This window comes from Cherax quadricarinatus, chromosome 29 (assembly GCF_038502225.1).
Source record: "Cherax quadricarinatus isolate ZL_2023a chromosome 29, ASM3850222v1, whole genome shotgun sequence".
In the NCBI taxonomy this organism is placed as follows: domain Eukaryota; kingdom Metazoa; phylum Arthropoda; class Malacostraca; order Decapoda; family Parastacidae; genus Cherax; species Cherax quadricarinatus.
In genome coordinates, this window is record NC_091320.1 from 2,211,868 (window position 1) to 2,228,985 (window position 17,118).

The window sequence follows — 17,118 nt, forward strand, 5'->3', positions numbered from 1 at the left end:
TTTTTCTTACCTGTAGTAGAATTACCCAGGTTATGGCCACTTGTTGTCTGAGTAGGTAATCTGGTTGCTGTAGTCAAGGTTGTATTGAAAGTGGTGGTAACTAATGTAGTAGCATTGATGCTGGACTTAGTTGTCAAGGATATAGCATTGGTTATGGGACATAGTGAAGCTGTGAGCAGTGGTATACCCTTGAGATAATCTGGGGTGGCACAAGTTGTATTTTCTTCTTGAAGAAGAGTAAGCTTTCCCTCTCTTACATAATTTGGAATCCAAGAGAATCCGCAGGTACACTCCAGTGGGTTATAGCTCAGATCCAGATGAGTGATGTTTGGCATTTTGTACTGGAGAAAAGACTCTGGAAAGGTCTTAATGTTACAGTGGGACAGTTGTAGACTCTTCAGATTTGGAAGTGTGGTTGGAGCTGGGGTAGTTAAGAAGAGTCTTGCCAAAACTGGGGACCCTGATAAGTCAAACATTGTGATAGAAGGAAGTGTAAATTTGGTTATTGCTGATCTTGTCTTCAGTAATATATCTGAAGCTCTCAGGGTCTGGATTTTGCTCTTGGCATGGTTGAAAAACTTTGCACTCGTTAGGCTGAAAGAAAGTACTTATTTTATGATATGTTTTTTCCTTACTTTAACATAGATCATTAGTAGATTAGCAAATGCTTGTATTTAGTGAGTAAAACTGTAAGGTTGATGGTTTGTATATCATACATTCTCAGTTGTTAAGAAGTTATAAGTACGTATAGTCTTAGGTACTAGATTAGAATGTAAGAACATAAGAAAGAAGGAACACTGCAACAGGCTTACTGACCCATGCGGAGCAGGTCCATCCCCCCCCCCCCCGATTATCCCAATGACCTACCCAGTCTGGTCATCCCCACTCAAGGATGGAGCATTGTACCAGACCCAGCAGCACAAGCTAGTCAGGTCCAACTCACACCCACCCACACCCACTCATGTATGTATCTAACCTATTTTTAAAACTACACAACGTTTTAGCCTCAATAACTGTACTCGGGAGCTTGTTCCACTCATCCACAACTCTATTACCAAACCAGTGCTTTCCTATATCCTTCCTGAATCTGAATTTTTCCAACCTGAAACCATTGCTGCAAGTCCTGTCTTGGCTGGAAATTTTCAGCACACTATTTACATCACCTTTATTTATTCCTGTTTTCCATTTATACACCTCGATCATATCCCCCCTAATTCTACGCCTTTCGAGAGAGTGCAGATTCAGGGCCTTCAGTCTATCCTCATAGGGAAGATTTCTGACACAGGGGATCATCTTTGTCATCCTCCTTTGTACGTTTTCCAGAGCATTTATATCCATTCTGTAATACGGTGACCAGAACTGAGCAGCATAGTCTAAATGAGGCCTAACCAAGGATATATAGAGTTGAAGAACAACCTGAGGACTTCTATTATTTATACTTCTAGATATGAAGCCAAGAATTCTGTTAGCTTTATTGCAAACACTAACGCACTGTTGTCTTGGCTTTAGGTTACTGCTAACCAGAACTCCTAAATCCTTTTCGGAATCGGTAGTATTAAGATCTACATTATTTAGTTTATATGTGGCATGGTTATTTAACTGTCCAACATTTAGAACTTTGCATTTGTCAATATTAAACTGCATCTGCCACTTCTCCGACTATTGCGTCAGTCTAATCAAATCATCCTGGAGTGCTCTAATGTCCTCATTAGAATGAATTGGACGGCCTATTTTGGTGTCATCAGCAAATTTGCTTATGTCGCTATTTATTCCCTCATCTATGTCGTTTATGTAAATTGTGAACAACAACGGGCCCAACACTGACCCCTGAAGAACACCGCTTGTGACGTGCCCCCATTCTGATTTCTCCCCATTTATGCAAACTCTCTGCTGTCTATTTGTCAGCCATGCCTCTACCCAGGAAAAAATTTCTCCTCCTATTCCGTGTGCCCTAAGTTTCCTCAATAGCCTCTGGTGTGGAACTCTATTGAAAGCCTTACTGAAGTCCATATACACAATATCATATTCATTACCATGATCTACCTCCTCAAACACCTTAGTGAAAAAAGTTAGTAAATTCGTAAGACAGGAATGCCCCTTTGTAAAACCGTGTTGAGAATCATTAATCAATCTGTGCTTGTCAAGATGGCTACGAATTTCTTTGGCAATTATTGATTCCATAAATTTTCCCACTATGGAGGTAAGGCTTATTGGTCTATAGTTCGAAGCCAAGGACCTGTCACCTGCCTTGTAAATAGGTATTACATTTGCCATTTTCCACTTATCAGGCACTATGCCAGTTTGTAGTGATATGTTAAAAAGATTAGCCAAAGGTATGCTAAGTTCCTCTTTACATTCCTTTAACACCCTTGCAAACAGTTCATCAGGACCTGGGGATTTGTTAGGTTTTAGTTTCTCTATTTGTCTGAGGACCATGTCACTAGTTACCACAATCGTACATAGTTTATTATCATCCTGTTCTACGTAATCTATTATTTCAGGAATATCGCTAGTATTTTCCTGGGTGAAAACTGAGAGGAAGTTGGTATTTAGAATTTCACATATCCTTATCACTGTTAGTGATCTGACCAGAGTTACACTTAAGTGGGCCAATCTTGTCCCTAATCTTACTTCTGTATACCTGAAAGAACCCTTTTGGGTTAGTCTTTGAATCCCTTGCGACCTTAGCCTCATAATCTCTTTTTGCTTTTCTTATTCCTTTCTTTATTTCTCTCTCTAATTGAATATATTGATTTCCTAACTGCTCATCCCCTCTTTTGATACGCCTATATATGCCTCTCTTTTGACCAATGAGATGTTTTAATCTATTGTTCATCCATTTGGGATCATTTTTGTTAGGTCTAATTTCACTACTTGGAACAAAAGTTGTCTGGGCAGCTAGAACTATGCTCTGAAAAATGTCATATTGGCAACCAAGATCACCTACCTGACCCATAGTCAGGACATCCCAATTTAGCCCACCCAAGTAATTTTTCAGTCCCATGAAGTTGGCCAAGCGAAAATCTGGGACAGAGATTTGATTGCAGTTATCTGGGTAATTCCATGATATATTGAAACTAAGTGATTTGTGATCACTTTCCCCAAGCTCATCATTAACCTCAAGATTATTAATTAGTGAATCTTTGTTGGCAAGAACCAAGTCAAGCAGATTGTTTCCTCTAGTTGGTTCTGTCACAACCTCTTCTAAAAAGCAATCCTGAACCAAATCAAGAAAGTCACTAGACTCAAGATTTCCTGTCATATTGTTCCAATCAATTTGTCTAAAGTTAAAATCTCCCATTATCACATCATTTTCATATCTAGATGCCTTATGAATTTCGACCCATAACACCAAGGTTTGGGGGCCTATAAATCACACCCAAAATTAATTTGTCATGACCCTCGAGAAACTGAAGCCAAACCGATTCTGTGTTTGATGTTTCTAATCTTATATCATGTCTAAGACAACAATTTAATCCTTAAATGGTCCAAACGTATATATATGTTTTTTCAACATATGAAAGTATGTAAAAAAATGTAGATCTTTTTTGTTTTACATTTGAAAACGTGTAAAAAAAACTTTTATCTACATTTTTTTTTGTTATATTTGAAAATATGTGAAAAAAAAGTAGATCTACTTTTGTAGCACTACGAATTTGAACGTCAATCTCTTTGGACCGTTTAAGGGCTAAATTTTCTCTGACATACATCGCCACACCACCACCCTTCCTGTTGACCCTATCAGTGTGGAATAGTTTATAACCCTGTATGTTGCATTCAGAAGGCATTTCTCTATCTTTCAGGTTGAACCAGGTCTCTGTTATACCAATAATATCTATATTACCTACACTTGCAAGTAATTTTTGCTCATCTATTTATTTCTTTGACTCCTACTATTTGTTTAGTAAACCTTAAGGGAGCTAGTCACTCGTTGCCCTCTACTATCTCTCTTTGTTTGTTGATCAATTGATTTGCCATTACTAGCAACTTTATTTTGAATATTGTCTTTTAAACATATCCCTGAGGTATCCCGGTAATAACTGCTGTTTTTAACCCTAATGCTGCAGCCTGATTGTTTCCCACAAACACCCATACCTCCGTAAAAAAACATTTGCTTAGCTGGTCATTATGTCTAGGAATGACTTGAACATTATTAGTAATGTTATTCACTGACTCAAAGTTGAACATTTTTATAAAGGTAATAACAGTTAAAATTGGGAGGTGGTGTATTCAAAATTTATAATGTGCATCACAGTATGATAGCAAGTCTGACAGAACTTAGTCAGAGTGCACTCAGCTGTGTAAAGCATCTTGCAACTTCTCTTTCACATCACAGCAGACACTAAAACACAAATTACTCTTTTATCAGTTTTTGCTAGTGTAAAAATTAGCATGAAATTTGCTTGAGCAGAAAAGGCTAACAGTACAGTGGTACCTTGACTTACGAGTGCCCCAACTTACGAGTTTTCAGAGTTACAAGCCGTCACTCAGTTGATATTTTGCTTTGAGTTGCGAGCTAAAATCTGAGTTATGAGCGAGCTTCAGATACGCCGCCACTAGTTGGCAGTGAATCTGAAGTTAAATCCAACTCTGCACCCAGAGGAATGTCAGGTACTTCGTCCCATCCCACATGCTCTTCCAAGACATAACTAGAACGATTATACTCAAACACTAATCCCAGATTCTAGTGAGGCTCCTCGTCCCTTGTTTGGTTATTGTATAAATCCAGGGAAGAGGTAACATCCATTTCAACACTCAGAGTTTTTCCAGAAATATTAAGGAAGTCTCCGTGATCTTTACCTGCCTCATGGAGGTTCCTTCAGTGGGTGGATTAAATATGGTGGTGGGTGGAATAGTGAGGGTGGTGGGTGTATAGAGATGGTGGTCAGTGGAGTAATGAATGTGGTGGGTGGGGTAGTGAGGGTGGTGGATGGACTAGTGATAATGGTGGGTAGAGTAGAGATGGTGATGGGTGGAGTAGTGAGGGTGGTGGATGGAGTAGTGATAATGGTGGGTGGAGTAGAGATGGTGGGTGGTGTAGTGAGGGTGGTAGGTGGAAAAGTGATGGTGGTGGGTGGAGTAGCGAAGGTGGTGGGTGGAGTAGTAAGGTGGTGGGTGGAGTAGTGAAGAGTGTAGCAAGTAAGTTAAGCGATAGAGTTTATGATGAAAAAATATTGGGGTGGTTTTTTGGGGGCTGGAACAGATTAATGGCATTTCAATTAATTTCAATGAAGAAAATTGATTTGGTATACGAGCAAATTGAGTTACAAGCTAGGTCACAGAACTAATTAAACTCGTAAGTCAAGGTACCACTGTATTTCCTCCTCTCTTCTGTTAAACCCTAGGTTCATCACACTCATTAAGGGCATGTAGTTGTTGTGCATAGCATTTCGGGAAAATTAGGTCAGTTTTGTCCCAGAATGTGACCCACACCAGTCAACTAACACCCAGGTACCCATTTTTTTACCAATGGGTTAACATAGAGAACCAGTGTAAGGAAACACACCCAATGTTTCAATCCTCACCAGGAATCGAACCCAGACACTCACCATGTGAAGTGAGAGCTTTTGCCACCAGGCTATGAGCCACCAACATTTAAAAGGCATTTGTCTAGTAGAAACATTTAAAAGGCATTTGTCGAATAACAGGAAAAAAGAATTCGTCTCTGCTACTGCAGAGAGATATATTAGTTTGAGTACAGTCTTCACAGTAATTTCTTCTTACCGGCAAGACGCTAGCTCCAGGGTGTGGAGCGATATTTCTGCCATTGCCTTAATATCATTCAGAATGTTGTCTTTTATCATTACTGGGTTCCTAGAAGTTCCCTTTATGCGTAGGCTCTCAAGAACTGGGAAAATGTGGTGCTTTATTAGGCTTTCACTCAGTTTAAATCCAGCTCCTCCAATACACATCTCTTTTACATTCCTCATATCAATCTGACAAAGATAAATATTTGAAGTTGTTATTGATTTAGTACAGCATTTCCTTACTACTGTACAGCACAATGAGTTAAAAACTTGTAGTACACAAATTAATGTTTTCTTATTAAGTAATGGGGTTCCTGGCAGATTTTTTCTTTTTTAAATGATTTGGTATATCAGAATTCAAATTCAAATTTATATTTCTTTGCACAGTATACATTGTGTGATTTATGTGTTATAAAATATTGTTAAGCAGAAAGAAAGCCACATTGAAAGAAAGTCAATAATATCTTGTGTGGAAAAATGCATTTGGGAGGATGTCAAAATTATAGAAAATTTTGAATAATTGAAATCCCATATATATTTTAAAAGGAAAAAAATTAGGTTGATAAACACATTGTCTTTGACCCTCATGGATGCTTTAACTTGTACTCACTGTATAAAACATTCACTCTTACTACTGTGCATCCTACATTTAATCTCAACCTGAAGCACTTTTTTGATAGTTGCAACAGGTCCCATAGACATAATACTGGGCACAAAAATCTCTATGACATACCCCATGTCTGGCTAAATGTTTGTAAAAATTCACTGTACATGAAAGGGCCCAAAATCTGGAACATACTGCCAGAAATCTCCAGAGCCACTGACTCAGCCGGCATATTCAGAACTACCGTTTAAAAAACCTTCTCTCCCTAACATATCCCAACATCACAAATATATGGAAAATAATATAATCTTATTCTCAATATCTGTAATCCTCACAACCATTAAAGCATTGAATGTGTCCACATTATGTTAATATGCTCCTTACGAAAGAAACCCAAAGTATTTCTTCTCCTATGCCAAATCAAAATCGAGAACAACGTCCAGTATTGGGCCCCTACTTAAACAAGATGGGTCCTACACAGATGACAACAAGGAAATGAGTGAGCTACTCAAGTCCCAATATGACTCAGTTTTTAGCAAGCCGCTAACCAGACTGAGAGTCGAAGATCAAAATGAATTTTTTATGAGAGAGCCACAAAATTTGATTAACACAAGCCTATCCGATGTTATCCTGACGCCAAATGACTTCGAACAGGCGATAAATGACATGCCCATGCACTCTGCCCCAGGGCCAGACTCATGGAACTCTGTGTTCATCAAGAACTGCAAGAAGCCCCTATCACGAGCCTTTTCCATCCTATGGAGAGGGAGCATGGACACGGGGGTCGTCCCACAGTTACTAAAAACAACAGACATAGCCCCACTCCACAAAGGGGGCAGTAAAGCAACAGCAAAGAACTACAGACCAATAGCACTAACATCCCATATCATAAAAATCTTTGAAAGGGTCCTAAGAAGCAAGATCACCACGCATCTAGAAACCCATCAGTTACACAACCCAGGGCAACATGGGTTTAGAACAGGTCGCTCCTGTCTGTCTCAACTATTGGACCACTACGACAAGGTCCTAAATGCACTAGAAGACAAAAAGAATGCAGATGTAATATATACAGACTTTGCAAAAGCCTTCGACAAGTGTGACCATGGCGTAATAGCGCAAAAAATGCGTGCTAAAGGAATAACAGGAAAAGTCGGTCGATGGATCTATAATTTCCTCACTAACAGAACACAGAGAGTAGTCGTCAACAGAGTAAAGTCCGAGGCAGCTACGGTGAAAAGCTCTGTTCCACAAGGCACAGTACTCGCTCCCATCTTGTTCCTCATCCTTATATCCGACATAGACAAGGATGTCAGCCACAGCACCGTGTCTTCCTTTGCAGATGACACCCGAATCTGCATGACAGTGTCTTCCATTGCAGACACTGCAAAGCTCCAGGCAGACATCAACCAAATCTTTCAGTGGGCTGCAGAAAACAATATGAAGTTCAACGATGAGAAATTTCAATTACTCAGATATGGTAAACATGAGGAAATTAAATCTTCATCAGAGTACAAAACAAATTCTGGCCACAAAATAGAGCGAAACACCAACGTCAAAGACCTGGGAGTGATCATGTCGGAGGATCTCACCTTCAAGGACCATAACATTGTATCAATCGCATCTGCTAGAAAAATGACAGGATGGATAATGAGAACCTTCAAAACTAGGGAGGCCAAGCCCATGATGACACTCTTCAGGTCACTTGTTCTATCTAGGCTGGAATATTGCTGCACACTAACAGCACCTTTCAAGGCAGGTGAAATTGCCGACCTAGAAAATGTACAGAGAACTTTCACGGCGCGCATAACGGAGATAAAACACCTCAATTACTGGGAGCGCTTGAGGTTCCTAAACCTGTATTCCCTGGAACGCAGGAGGGAGAGATACATGATTATATACACCTGGAAAATCCTAGAGGGACTAGTACCGAACTTGCACACGAAAATCACCCACTACGAAAGCAAAAGACTTGGCAGACGATGCACCATCCCCCCAATGAAAAGCAGGGGTGTCACTAGCACGTTAAGAGACCATACAATAAGTGTCAGGGGCCCAAGACTGTTCAACTGCCTCCCAGCACACATAAGGGGGATTACCAACAGACCCCTGGCAGTCTTCAAGCTGGCACTGGACAAGCACCTAAAGTCAGTTCCGGATCAGCCGGGCTGTGGCTCGTATGTTGGTTTGCGTGCAGCCAGCAGCAACAGCCTGGTTGATCAGGCTCTGATCCACCAGGAGGCCTGGTCTCAGACCGGGCCGCGGGGGCGTTGACCCCCGGAACTCTCTCCAGGTAAACGCCAGGTAACCTATAATCATAATCATACTTGTAATTCTTACAGTTAATGTTGCAGTTTAAAAACTGTAGTGTAAAGCACCCTTCTGGCAAGACAGTGATGGAGTGAATGATGATGAAAGTTTTTCTTTTTCGGGCCACCCTGCCTTGGTGGGAATCGGCCAGTGTGTTAATAATAAAAAAAAAAAAATGCCATATAGCATGTACTAACAGGATATTCAGTTCTCTTGTATTCATTGTAACTCCTAAATTTATATTTACAACCACCGAAGAGACTGTATATTAAGATAGTCTTAAGTTTGCCTGAAATTCTCTGCATATTATGGGGCTTTCTGCATGCACACCTAAATGTCATTCACCTCTGTACAAACATTGTATCATGCTGAAATAAAGAATCTAATCTAATTTAATCTGGTCGGACCAGACTGACACATAATCCAAAGATACTGAGTATCCAGTATCTGTTGCTGTTTTGACTGATTGCCCTGTTCATTAGAGATGGTGCAGACTTTATTTTTAACCTCTCCTTCAGTGCCATGACTTGCTTACTCTGTTTACTCCCTTCAATAGTCCTACTTTTAAAGCAGATTCTCTGCGATTTCTTAACTGACAGTGGTTTCACCAAATATGATTTAACCCCATTTTTTTGTTTCATCTTTGTTCCCACTGTTGATATTTTACTTCTTTTCCCCTCCACTACCCACCTCATCCTTGTTATACACTGCCAAATGAACCATGTAGGTCTAGCACTCTCCATAAATATAATCTTTCTTTCAACACACCGGCCGTATCCCACTGAGACGGGGTGGCCCAAAAGGAAAAACGAAAGTTTCTCCTTTTACATTTAGTAATATATACAGGAGAAGAGGTTACTAGCCCCTTGCTCCCGGCATTTTAGTCGCCTCTTACAACACGCATGGCTTACGGAGGAAGAATTCTGTTCCACTTCCCCATGGAGATAAGAGGAAATAAACAAGAATAAGAACTAGAAAGAAAATAGAAGAAAACCCAGAAGGGTGTGTATATATGTGCTTGTACATGTATGTGTAGTGTGACCTAAGTGTAAGTAGAAGTAGCAAGACATACCTGAAATCTTGCATGTTTATGAGACAGAAAAAAGGACACCAGCAATCCTACCATCATGTAAAACAATTACAGGCTTTCGTTTTACACTCAGTTGGCAGGACGGTAGTACCTCCCTGGGCGGTTGCTGTCTACCAACCTACTACCTAGAATAAATATAATAATGAGAATAATAATGCAGCACAATCTGCTCTGTCACTTTCATAAACTTTATTAAGGTTTATGAATACAACTTTTTACTTTATTCATTTTCTCGGTGTTCCTTTGTGTGTTATATTCCAGCATAACTTTTAGTATTAGTTTTATTGTGAATATACTGGCTCATTTTCATTTCATCTATGAGCGAGAGATAAAATTAGATAGAATGATATTCTTTATTGGTTTATTTATCAATCATGGTTAAGACGTATCATACCTGATTTGGTTCTATGTAGGAGATAGCATTGTAGCACAGGTTGAGAGAAGTCAGATTACTGAGAGATAAATTTTGAACTTCAGTTATCTGGTTGTATTCTGTATCAAGAACTTGGAGTTTTGCTGGTAAGTATTTCGGTAGAGAAAGTAATGCATTGTGAGCTATACTGAGGTTACGAAGATTGCTCAGTCCAGCAAATGTCTCGTCTTCAATCACCTGTGGATAGAATATACAATATATTACTTTAAGTTTATTTATAGTACTGTTCACAATCATGTAAGATCATGTTTTGCCCTTTAAATGGACATGATAGGGAACCTTCCAACTCCTGTGGTGGCTACTTGTTATATTGTAAAACATATAAAAGAGTAGTGATGGAATGATTCCAAGATTTTTGCTGATTCTGATACTGGATTCTAGACCAAAGTTGATACTCTGGCACACCTTGAAAAGGAGTATAGAAAATCTAAAAAAATAGCATAAAATATGAATATAATAGTCTCTCCTTATTTAACGATGGAGTTCCGTTCCTTTGACCATGTTGGTAAATGAATTTGTCACTAAGTGAGAAGCATACTATAATGGTAGTGAGTATGTGTCAACCATCTCTGATACTGTTTTAATGTCACCTTTGCACCATTTATAACATTTCTGGTATGTTTTTAAATGTTTATACAGTAGTGTACTGTACGTATATTGTAATAAACAGAATAGAGGAAATCAGCTCAAATATACATTATTTAGGTGTGCAAACTGGTCAGAGAACCCGTCGTAAGTCTGAGTCGTCGGTAAATGAGTACGTCACTCAGTGAGGAGTGGCTGTACTTTAACCCTTTGACTGTCGCAACCCCCAATCCTGAGGTGTCTCCTGGTGCCGCAAAATTTCAAAAAAAAAAAATTATTTTTTCTTATGAAATGATAGAGAATCTTTTCCCGATTGTAAAGACACCAAAAAAATGAAATTTGATGGAAAACTGACGGAATTACGCTCTTGCGAAGTTAGCTCGGCGATATTTACAAATCGGCGATTTCGCCCACTTTGAGCCCTATTTTCGGCTAATTCCATTATTCCAGTCAACCAAACTCATAGCTATTTCTTCAGAACTCCATTTTTTCCATCGATTGAGTACAAGAAACTGCCCATTTACCGATTTCAACTACCCAATAACATAGTCAGAAATTTGCAATTTGGCCAATTTCACGAAAATTAAAAAATATGACAATTTCAAAATAAGGACCAGAATGAACAATGCAGACATGCCTGGCTCTAAAATAACATTTTCTTTGTTCATCAGTCATGTCTCCAGGCCCCTGTGATATTACTCTTGCTTTTTATTTTGAAATTTTATTCAAACAAAAAATAGAAGATTTACTGTTATGCAGACTACTGCAATACTGTAATAATTGTAAAAATTACATCAACCCATTCATGACTGCATATTAGAATGGCTATTTGGACATTTATTGGACAATGACATCATTTGTTTACTTTTGAACATCGGCAAAAATCAAACATTTCCCATACTTTGTGCTCCATTTCCAGGTTCTTTTTATAGTAAAATTAATCAAAATCACCTCTATTTCTATAATATAGTTTCCATTCTATCAAATGAGACCAAGAAAACGAGAATACAACCACAAATACTATACGAAAATAGACCACAAATTCGGCATTTTAACCCTTTGACTGTTTTCGACGTATAAATACGTCTTACGAGCCAATGTTTCTGACGTATATATACTCAATAATTCTAGCGGCTTCAAATCAAGTGGGAGAAAGCTGGTAGGCCCACATGTGAGAGAATGGGTCTGTGTGGTCAGTGTGCACCACATAAAAAAAATCCTGCAGCACACATTGCGTAATGAGAAAAAAAAAACTGATCGTTTTTTTGGAATAAAACGCCGACTTTGAGGTGTATTTTCGTATAGTATTTATCGTTGTATTCGCGTTTTCATGGTCTTAGGTGATAAAATGGAAAACATATTACAGAAATAGAGATGATTTTCATTACTTTTACGATGAAAACGACCTTGAAACTGAGCTCAAAGTAGCGGAAATGTTCGATTTTTACCAATGTTCAAGAGTAAATAAATCACACCACACGACCAATACACGTCAACTGGGGAGTCTAATATTCTTTCACTAGTGCACTGATATTATTTATACCATTTTTACAATAATGCAGTCGTCTGCATAACAGTAAATTTTGTATTTTTTTGTATGAATAAAAAATCAAAATAGAAAGCAATAATAATATAAGAGGGGCCTAGAGATGTGACTAATGAACAGAGCATATGTTATTTTAGTGCCACGAATGTCTACCTTGTTTATTCTGGACCCTATTTTGAAATTGGCATCTTTTTTATTTTGCGTGAAATTGGCCAAATTGCCAATTTCTGACCACCATATTGGGTAGTCCAAATTAGTAAATGGGAGGTTTCTTGTACTCAGCTGATAGATAAAATGGAGTTCTAAAGAAATAGCTATGAGTTTGGTCAACTGGAACAATGGAATTGGCTGAAAATAGGGCTCAAAGTCGGCGAAATCGCCGATACGCATATGTTGCCGAGACCGCTAACTTCGCGGGAGCATAATTCCACGAGTTTTCGACAAAATTTCGAACTTTTGGTGTCATTACCATCGGGAAAAGATTCTCTATCATTTCATAAGAAAAAATAATTTTTTTTTTTTAAAAAATTGAACGACATAGAATGACAGTTTCAGAGAGGGGCCTGAAACAGTCAAAGGGTTAATTAAAAAAAATGGTCGGAGTTTTTTTTTTCTCATTATGCACTGCGTGCTCCAGGATTTTTTTTATGTGGTGCACACTGACCACACAGACCCATTCTCTCACATGTGGGCCTACCAGCTTTCTCCTGCCTGATTTGAAGCCGCTAGAATTTATGAGTATATATACGTCAAACACGGTACCTCGTAAACGTATATATACGGCCGCGACAGTCAAAGGGTTAATATGAAGGGGAGAACTTGTGGAATTAAAACCTATTGAATCAGGTTTCCACAATCTAATATTGCTTCCATATTTATTACTGCACATTACCAGTAGGTATAATATTGTGCTGTACTGTTTTTTCCACAGGGTTGAATTATTTATATAATACTTACATCTTTATTAGTATTTTAATTGTTCAGTGTGTGGTACAGTGAATCACTGATTATCCAGTATCCAACATTATCTGGCAGTCTAGTTAACCCCTTGACTGTCGAAACCCCAAATCCTCAGGTGTCTTCTGGTGTCGAAATTTAAAAAAAAAAAAAAAAAATCCCATGAAATGATAGAGAATCTTTTCCCGATGGTAATGACACCAAAAAAATTAAATTTGATGGAAAACTTAGGGAATTACGTTCCCATGAAATTAGCGACCTCAGCGATATTTACGAATCGGCAATTTCGCCCACTTTGAGATTATTTCGGCTAATTCCATTGTTCCAGTCAACCAAACTCATAGCTATTTCTTTAGAACTCCATTTGTTCTATTGATTGAGTACAAGAAACTGCCCATTTACCGATTTCAACTACCCAATAAAGTGGTCAGAAATTTGCAATTTGGCCAATTTCACACAAATTAAAAAAATACGCCAATTTCAAAATAGGGCCCAGAATGGACAATGCAGACATGCCTGGCTCTAAAATAACATTTTCTTTGTTCATCAGCAGGTCTCCAGGCCCCTCTGATATTACTCTTGCTTTCTATTTTGAATTTTTATTCAAACAAAAAATAAAAGATTTACTGTAATGCAGACTACTGCAATATTGTAATAATTGTATAAATAATGTCAACCCATTCATGACTGCATATTAGAATGGCTAGTTGGACATTTATTGGACAATGGCATCATTTGTTTACTTTTGAAGATCGGCAAAAATCAAACATTTCCCCTACTTTGAGCTCTATTTCATGGTTCTTTTCATATTAAAACCAATCAAAATCTATAATATGTTTTCCATTCTATCAAATGAGACCAAGAAAACGAGAATACAGTCATAAATACCATACGAAAATACACCACAAAGCAACGTTTTAATCCAAAAAACATTCTGAGCTTTTTTTTTCTCATTATGCACTGTGTGCTGCAGAATTTTTTTATATGGTGCACACTGACCACACAGACCCATTCTCTCACATGTGGGCCTATCAGCTTTCTCCTGCTTGATTTGAAGCTGCTAGAATTTTTGAGTAAATATACATCAAACACGGTGGCTCGTAAGACGTATATATACGACCGAAACAGTCAAAGGGTTAAATCTAGGGAAAAGTTATAAAATCTGGTGACTGCCAGAAAACCTCTACCTTAGTCTGGCAGTTGGTACCACATAGTCCACTAGTAGCTGAATGAAGAAGTCAGTGTTCTGTGGCATTATGGAGTACTCTTCAATAATGAAAACAAGAAATCTGCCTCAAGTTAGTTAGTTTAATATGTTTATTATGCACCCCATACCCATCCTGTGGGCGGTAGTCAAAAGATTACAGAGGTACATAATTGGTCCAAAGTTTTGATAGCTGAGCAAGTTACAGAGGTAATGAACTCACAATTTACAAAGTCAGTGTAGAGTTCTGCATCAGAAAATAAGGAAGTTAAAATAATATATGAAATTTAATAATTATGTCATTTAATTTGATTTGTTTGTTTTCATGTATGACATAGCATTAACTTGGTGCTGATCATCTTGGCATCATTCACTGATGCACTTATGTGAAAATAGTATAAAATACTGACAGATTGATGATGAAGACACATGCAGCAGTTGAGTATCTTTATTGTTGAAATGTTTCACCTATGTGGTAGGCTTCTTCAGTCAAATACACAGGAGAATGTATTGTAGACAGCAGTAGTAGTGACCAATTTGAGGTGGTCGGTCCCTCAACCTGCATTAACTACCTGAAACTGTTTCTCCAAGGTTGATGGACTGATTATATCATCTTTACCTTGCCACTACTCATGCTGCTTACCATGCATTTTCCTCTGCATTTGACTGATGAAGCAAACCATGTAGGTAAAACATTTCCACAATAAAGATTCCTAACTGTTGCACGTATCTTAAGGGGCACGTCAGTTCCCATGTTTTCTAATAATATACTGTTTTTCCCCTATAATCTACCTTGTCTATAATTACTATCACGACGGGCTGGAGTTTTGAGACTCTATGACCGCGGGTTCAATCCCGGCCGGGGGTATGGTTTAATTACTATCACATTTGCTTTAAGTTATAGCTTGAATTAAGGAAAGATCCTAGACTTCACCTTACAAAAGCAGACAAAGCAGATGTGATAGTAATTATAGACAAGATAGATAATTGGGGAAAAAATAAACATGATATTAGGAGACAGGGGAAACTCACATGCCTCTAATCATCACTAACACATATAATGACCAGTCTTATGAAAATGAATTTGAGTTCACAGTGACATTATTTAGGAAGTTTGTCTTTAGTGTTTATTAAAGGCATCCATTTTTTTAAATGTTATTTTGATGCACACAGTATGTTTATATTTTTGATACAAATCTATTGTGAAATAAAAACTTTTTTTTTATGATTGCCAGTTCATTTTTGCCTAGCATATGACCCCTAAATTAAAAACTAAGAATGGGATTTTGTTTAAAATGTCCTCACTAGATTGCCACAGTCAAGTCTGTTTTCTTTCTGTAAAACCATTGTTTCAAAATGAATTTTAACAATCAGAATGGCATATAAGGATGAACAAGACATATACGCAACGCTTGGTATCTTTATTAATGACTTGTTTCAAATGCACAGCAAGATTTTTCAATGTGTTACCGAGTCAACTTGTTTTTACCAGAGACAATGGATTAAGTGAAGCAATTTTATGGTGTTTAGTCCCTCAGCCTTGACTGGTGTTCAGCCTCTTAGCCTTGATCATGACTAAAGAACTGAACAACCAAACTCAGTACATATATGAATATTACAACAGGTGCATGTATTAAGAAAACCTCCTTGTAGGCAAAATATTTTAACCAAACTAAAATTAATTTTTTAAAGCAACTTGAAACTAGTACTGACGTGTGACACGTCATCTATGTACATAAGGTGGTGTATTCTTCACTGTAGGTTACAGTGGATTTCAGTGGGGGTTAAATATACAATAGGTTAGCAATTGAAGATACAGTTTAGTTTTCAACCTCTCCCACTGTCTCCATAGCAAAAGCTGCGTCTCTATTAGATTGAGAAAGCTTACTGAAAGTGAAATGTCTCATCAGTAACGATACCCAAGTGGCTTACATACCGGCCTGGAGTTTTACCACTCACTCATCATGGGTTCAAACCTCACCCGTTCCATGGTTTGATACCCAAGTTGACGATTGAGACACTTATGCAACATATAGGAATCTTTATTCAGGAAACGCTTCGCCACACAGTGGCTTCATCAGTCCAATACAAAGTAGAAAGGCGTAAGGAGAGGAGGAGTTTGAGGTAATCTTATTCATCAACTTTGGTACTCTATACCATTACTGTAAATATATTTAAAGAGATGACCAGAAAAGCAGAAGGGAAAGTAAAAACCACCAACTGGAATTTTCTGAAACTTGTCTCGTTTTACTGTGAGGATGGGTATGGGGTGCATAATAAACATATTAAACTAACTTCTACTGTATCTCACTTCCAAAACATTTTCTTTTGGTTCATCTCATTAAAATGAATCTGAAAGATTCTAAAACAAATAAGCAAATTTTCGTTTTATAGGCTGGGTTTGCATCAAAAAATTTTTTTTTCTAGTTTGTCAAGCGCATTCACTTTTTGTATATATTATTTACATGCATGTGTGGCATGTTCATGTTTTTTTTTATTTTTTTATGATTTCCTGTTTCTTTTTGCTTTGCGCTCAACTCTTAACTTGAAAACTTGCTCAGGGATTTAGTTTAAAATGTGTTCATTGAATTTTATGCACCCTTTCTTATGCAAATAAATTTGAATGCCTTTAGAACTGTATGTAA

At 37.9% G+C, this 17,118-nt stretch overlaps 2 protein-coding genes across 4 annotated transcripts in view; one reads left to right on the plus strand and one right to left on the minus strand.

Moving 5' to 3' along the window:
• Positions 1–17,118, plus strand: part of Nup54 (nuclear pore complex protein Nup54) — a 116,418-nt gene that overhangs the window by 9,166 nt on the left and 90,134 nt on the right. The window lies entirely within an intron of this gene.
• LOC128690661 (vasorin) overlaps positions 1–17,118 on the minus strand; it is a 34,907-nt gene that overhangs the window by 2,056 nt on the left and 15,733 nt on the right. Inside the window, exons 4-6 of the mRNA XM_053779402.2 lie at positions 10,143–10,358; positions 5,725–5,936; positions 11–594 (exon numbers count right to left, since the gene is read on the minus strand). Coding sequence (XP_053635377.2) covers positions 11–594; positions 5,725–5,936; positions 10,143–10,358 — 1,012 coding nt within the window. The remainder of the gene's footprint in view (positions 1–10; positions 595–5,724; positions 5,937–10,142; positions 10,359–17,118) is intronic.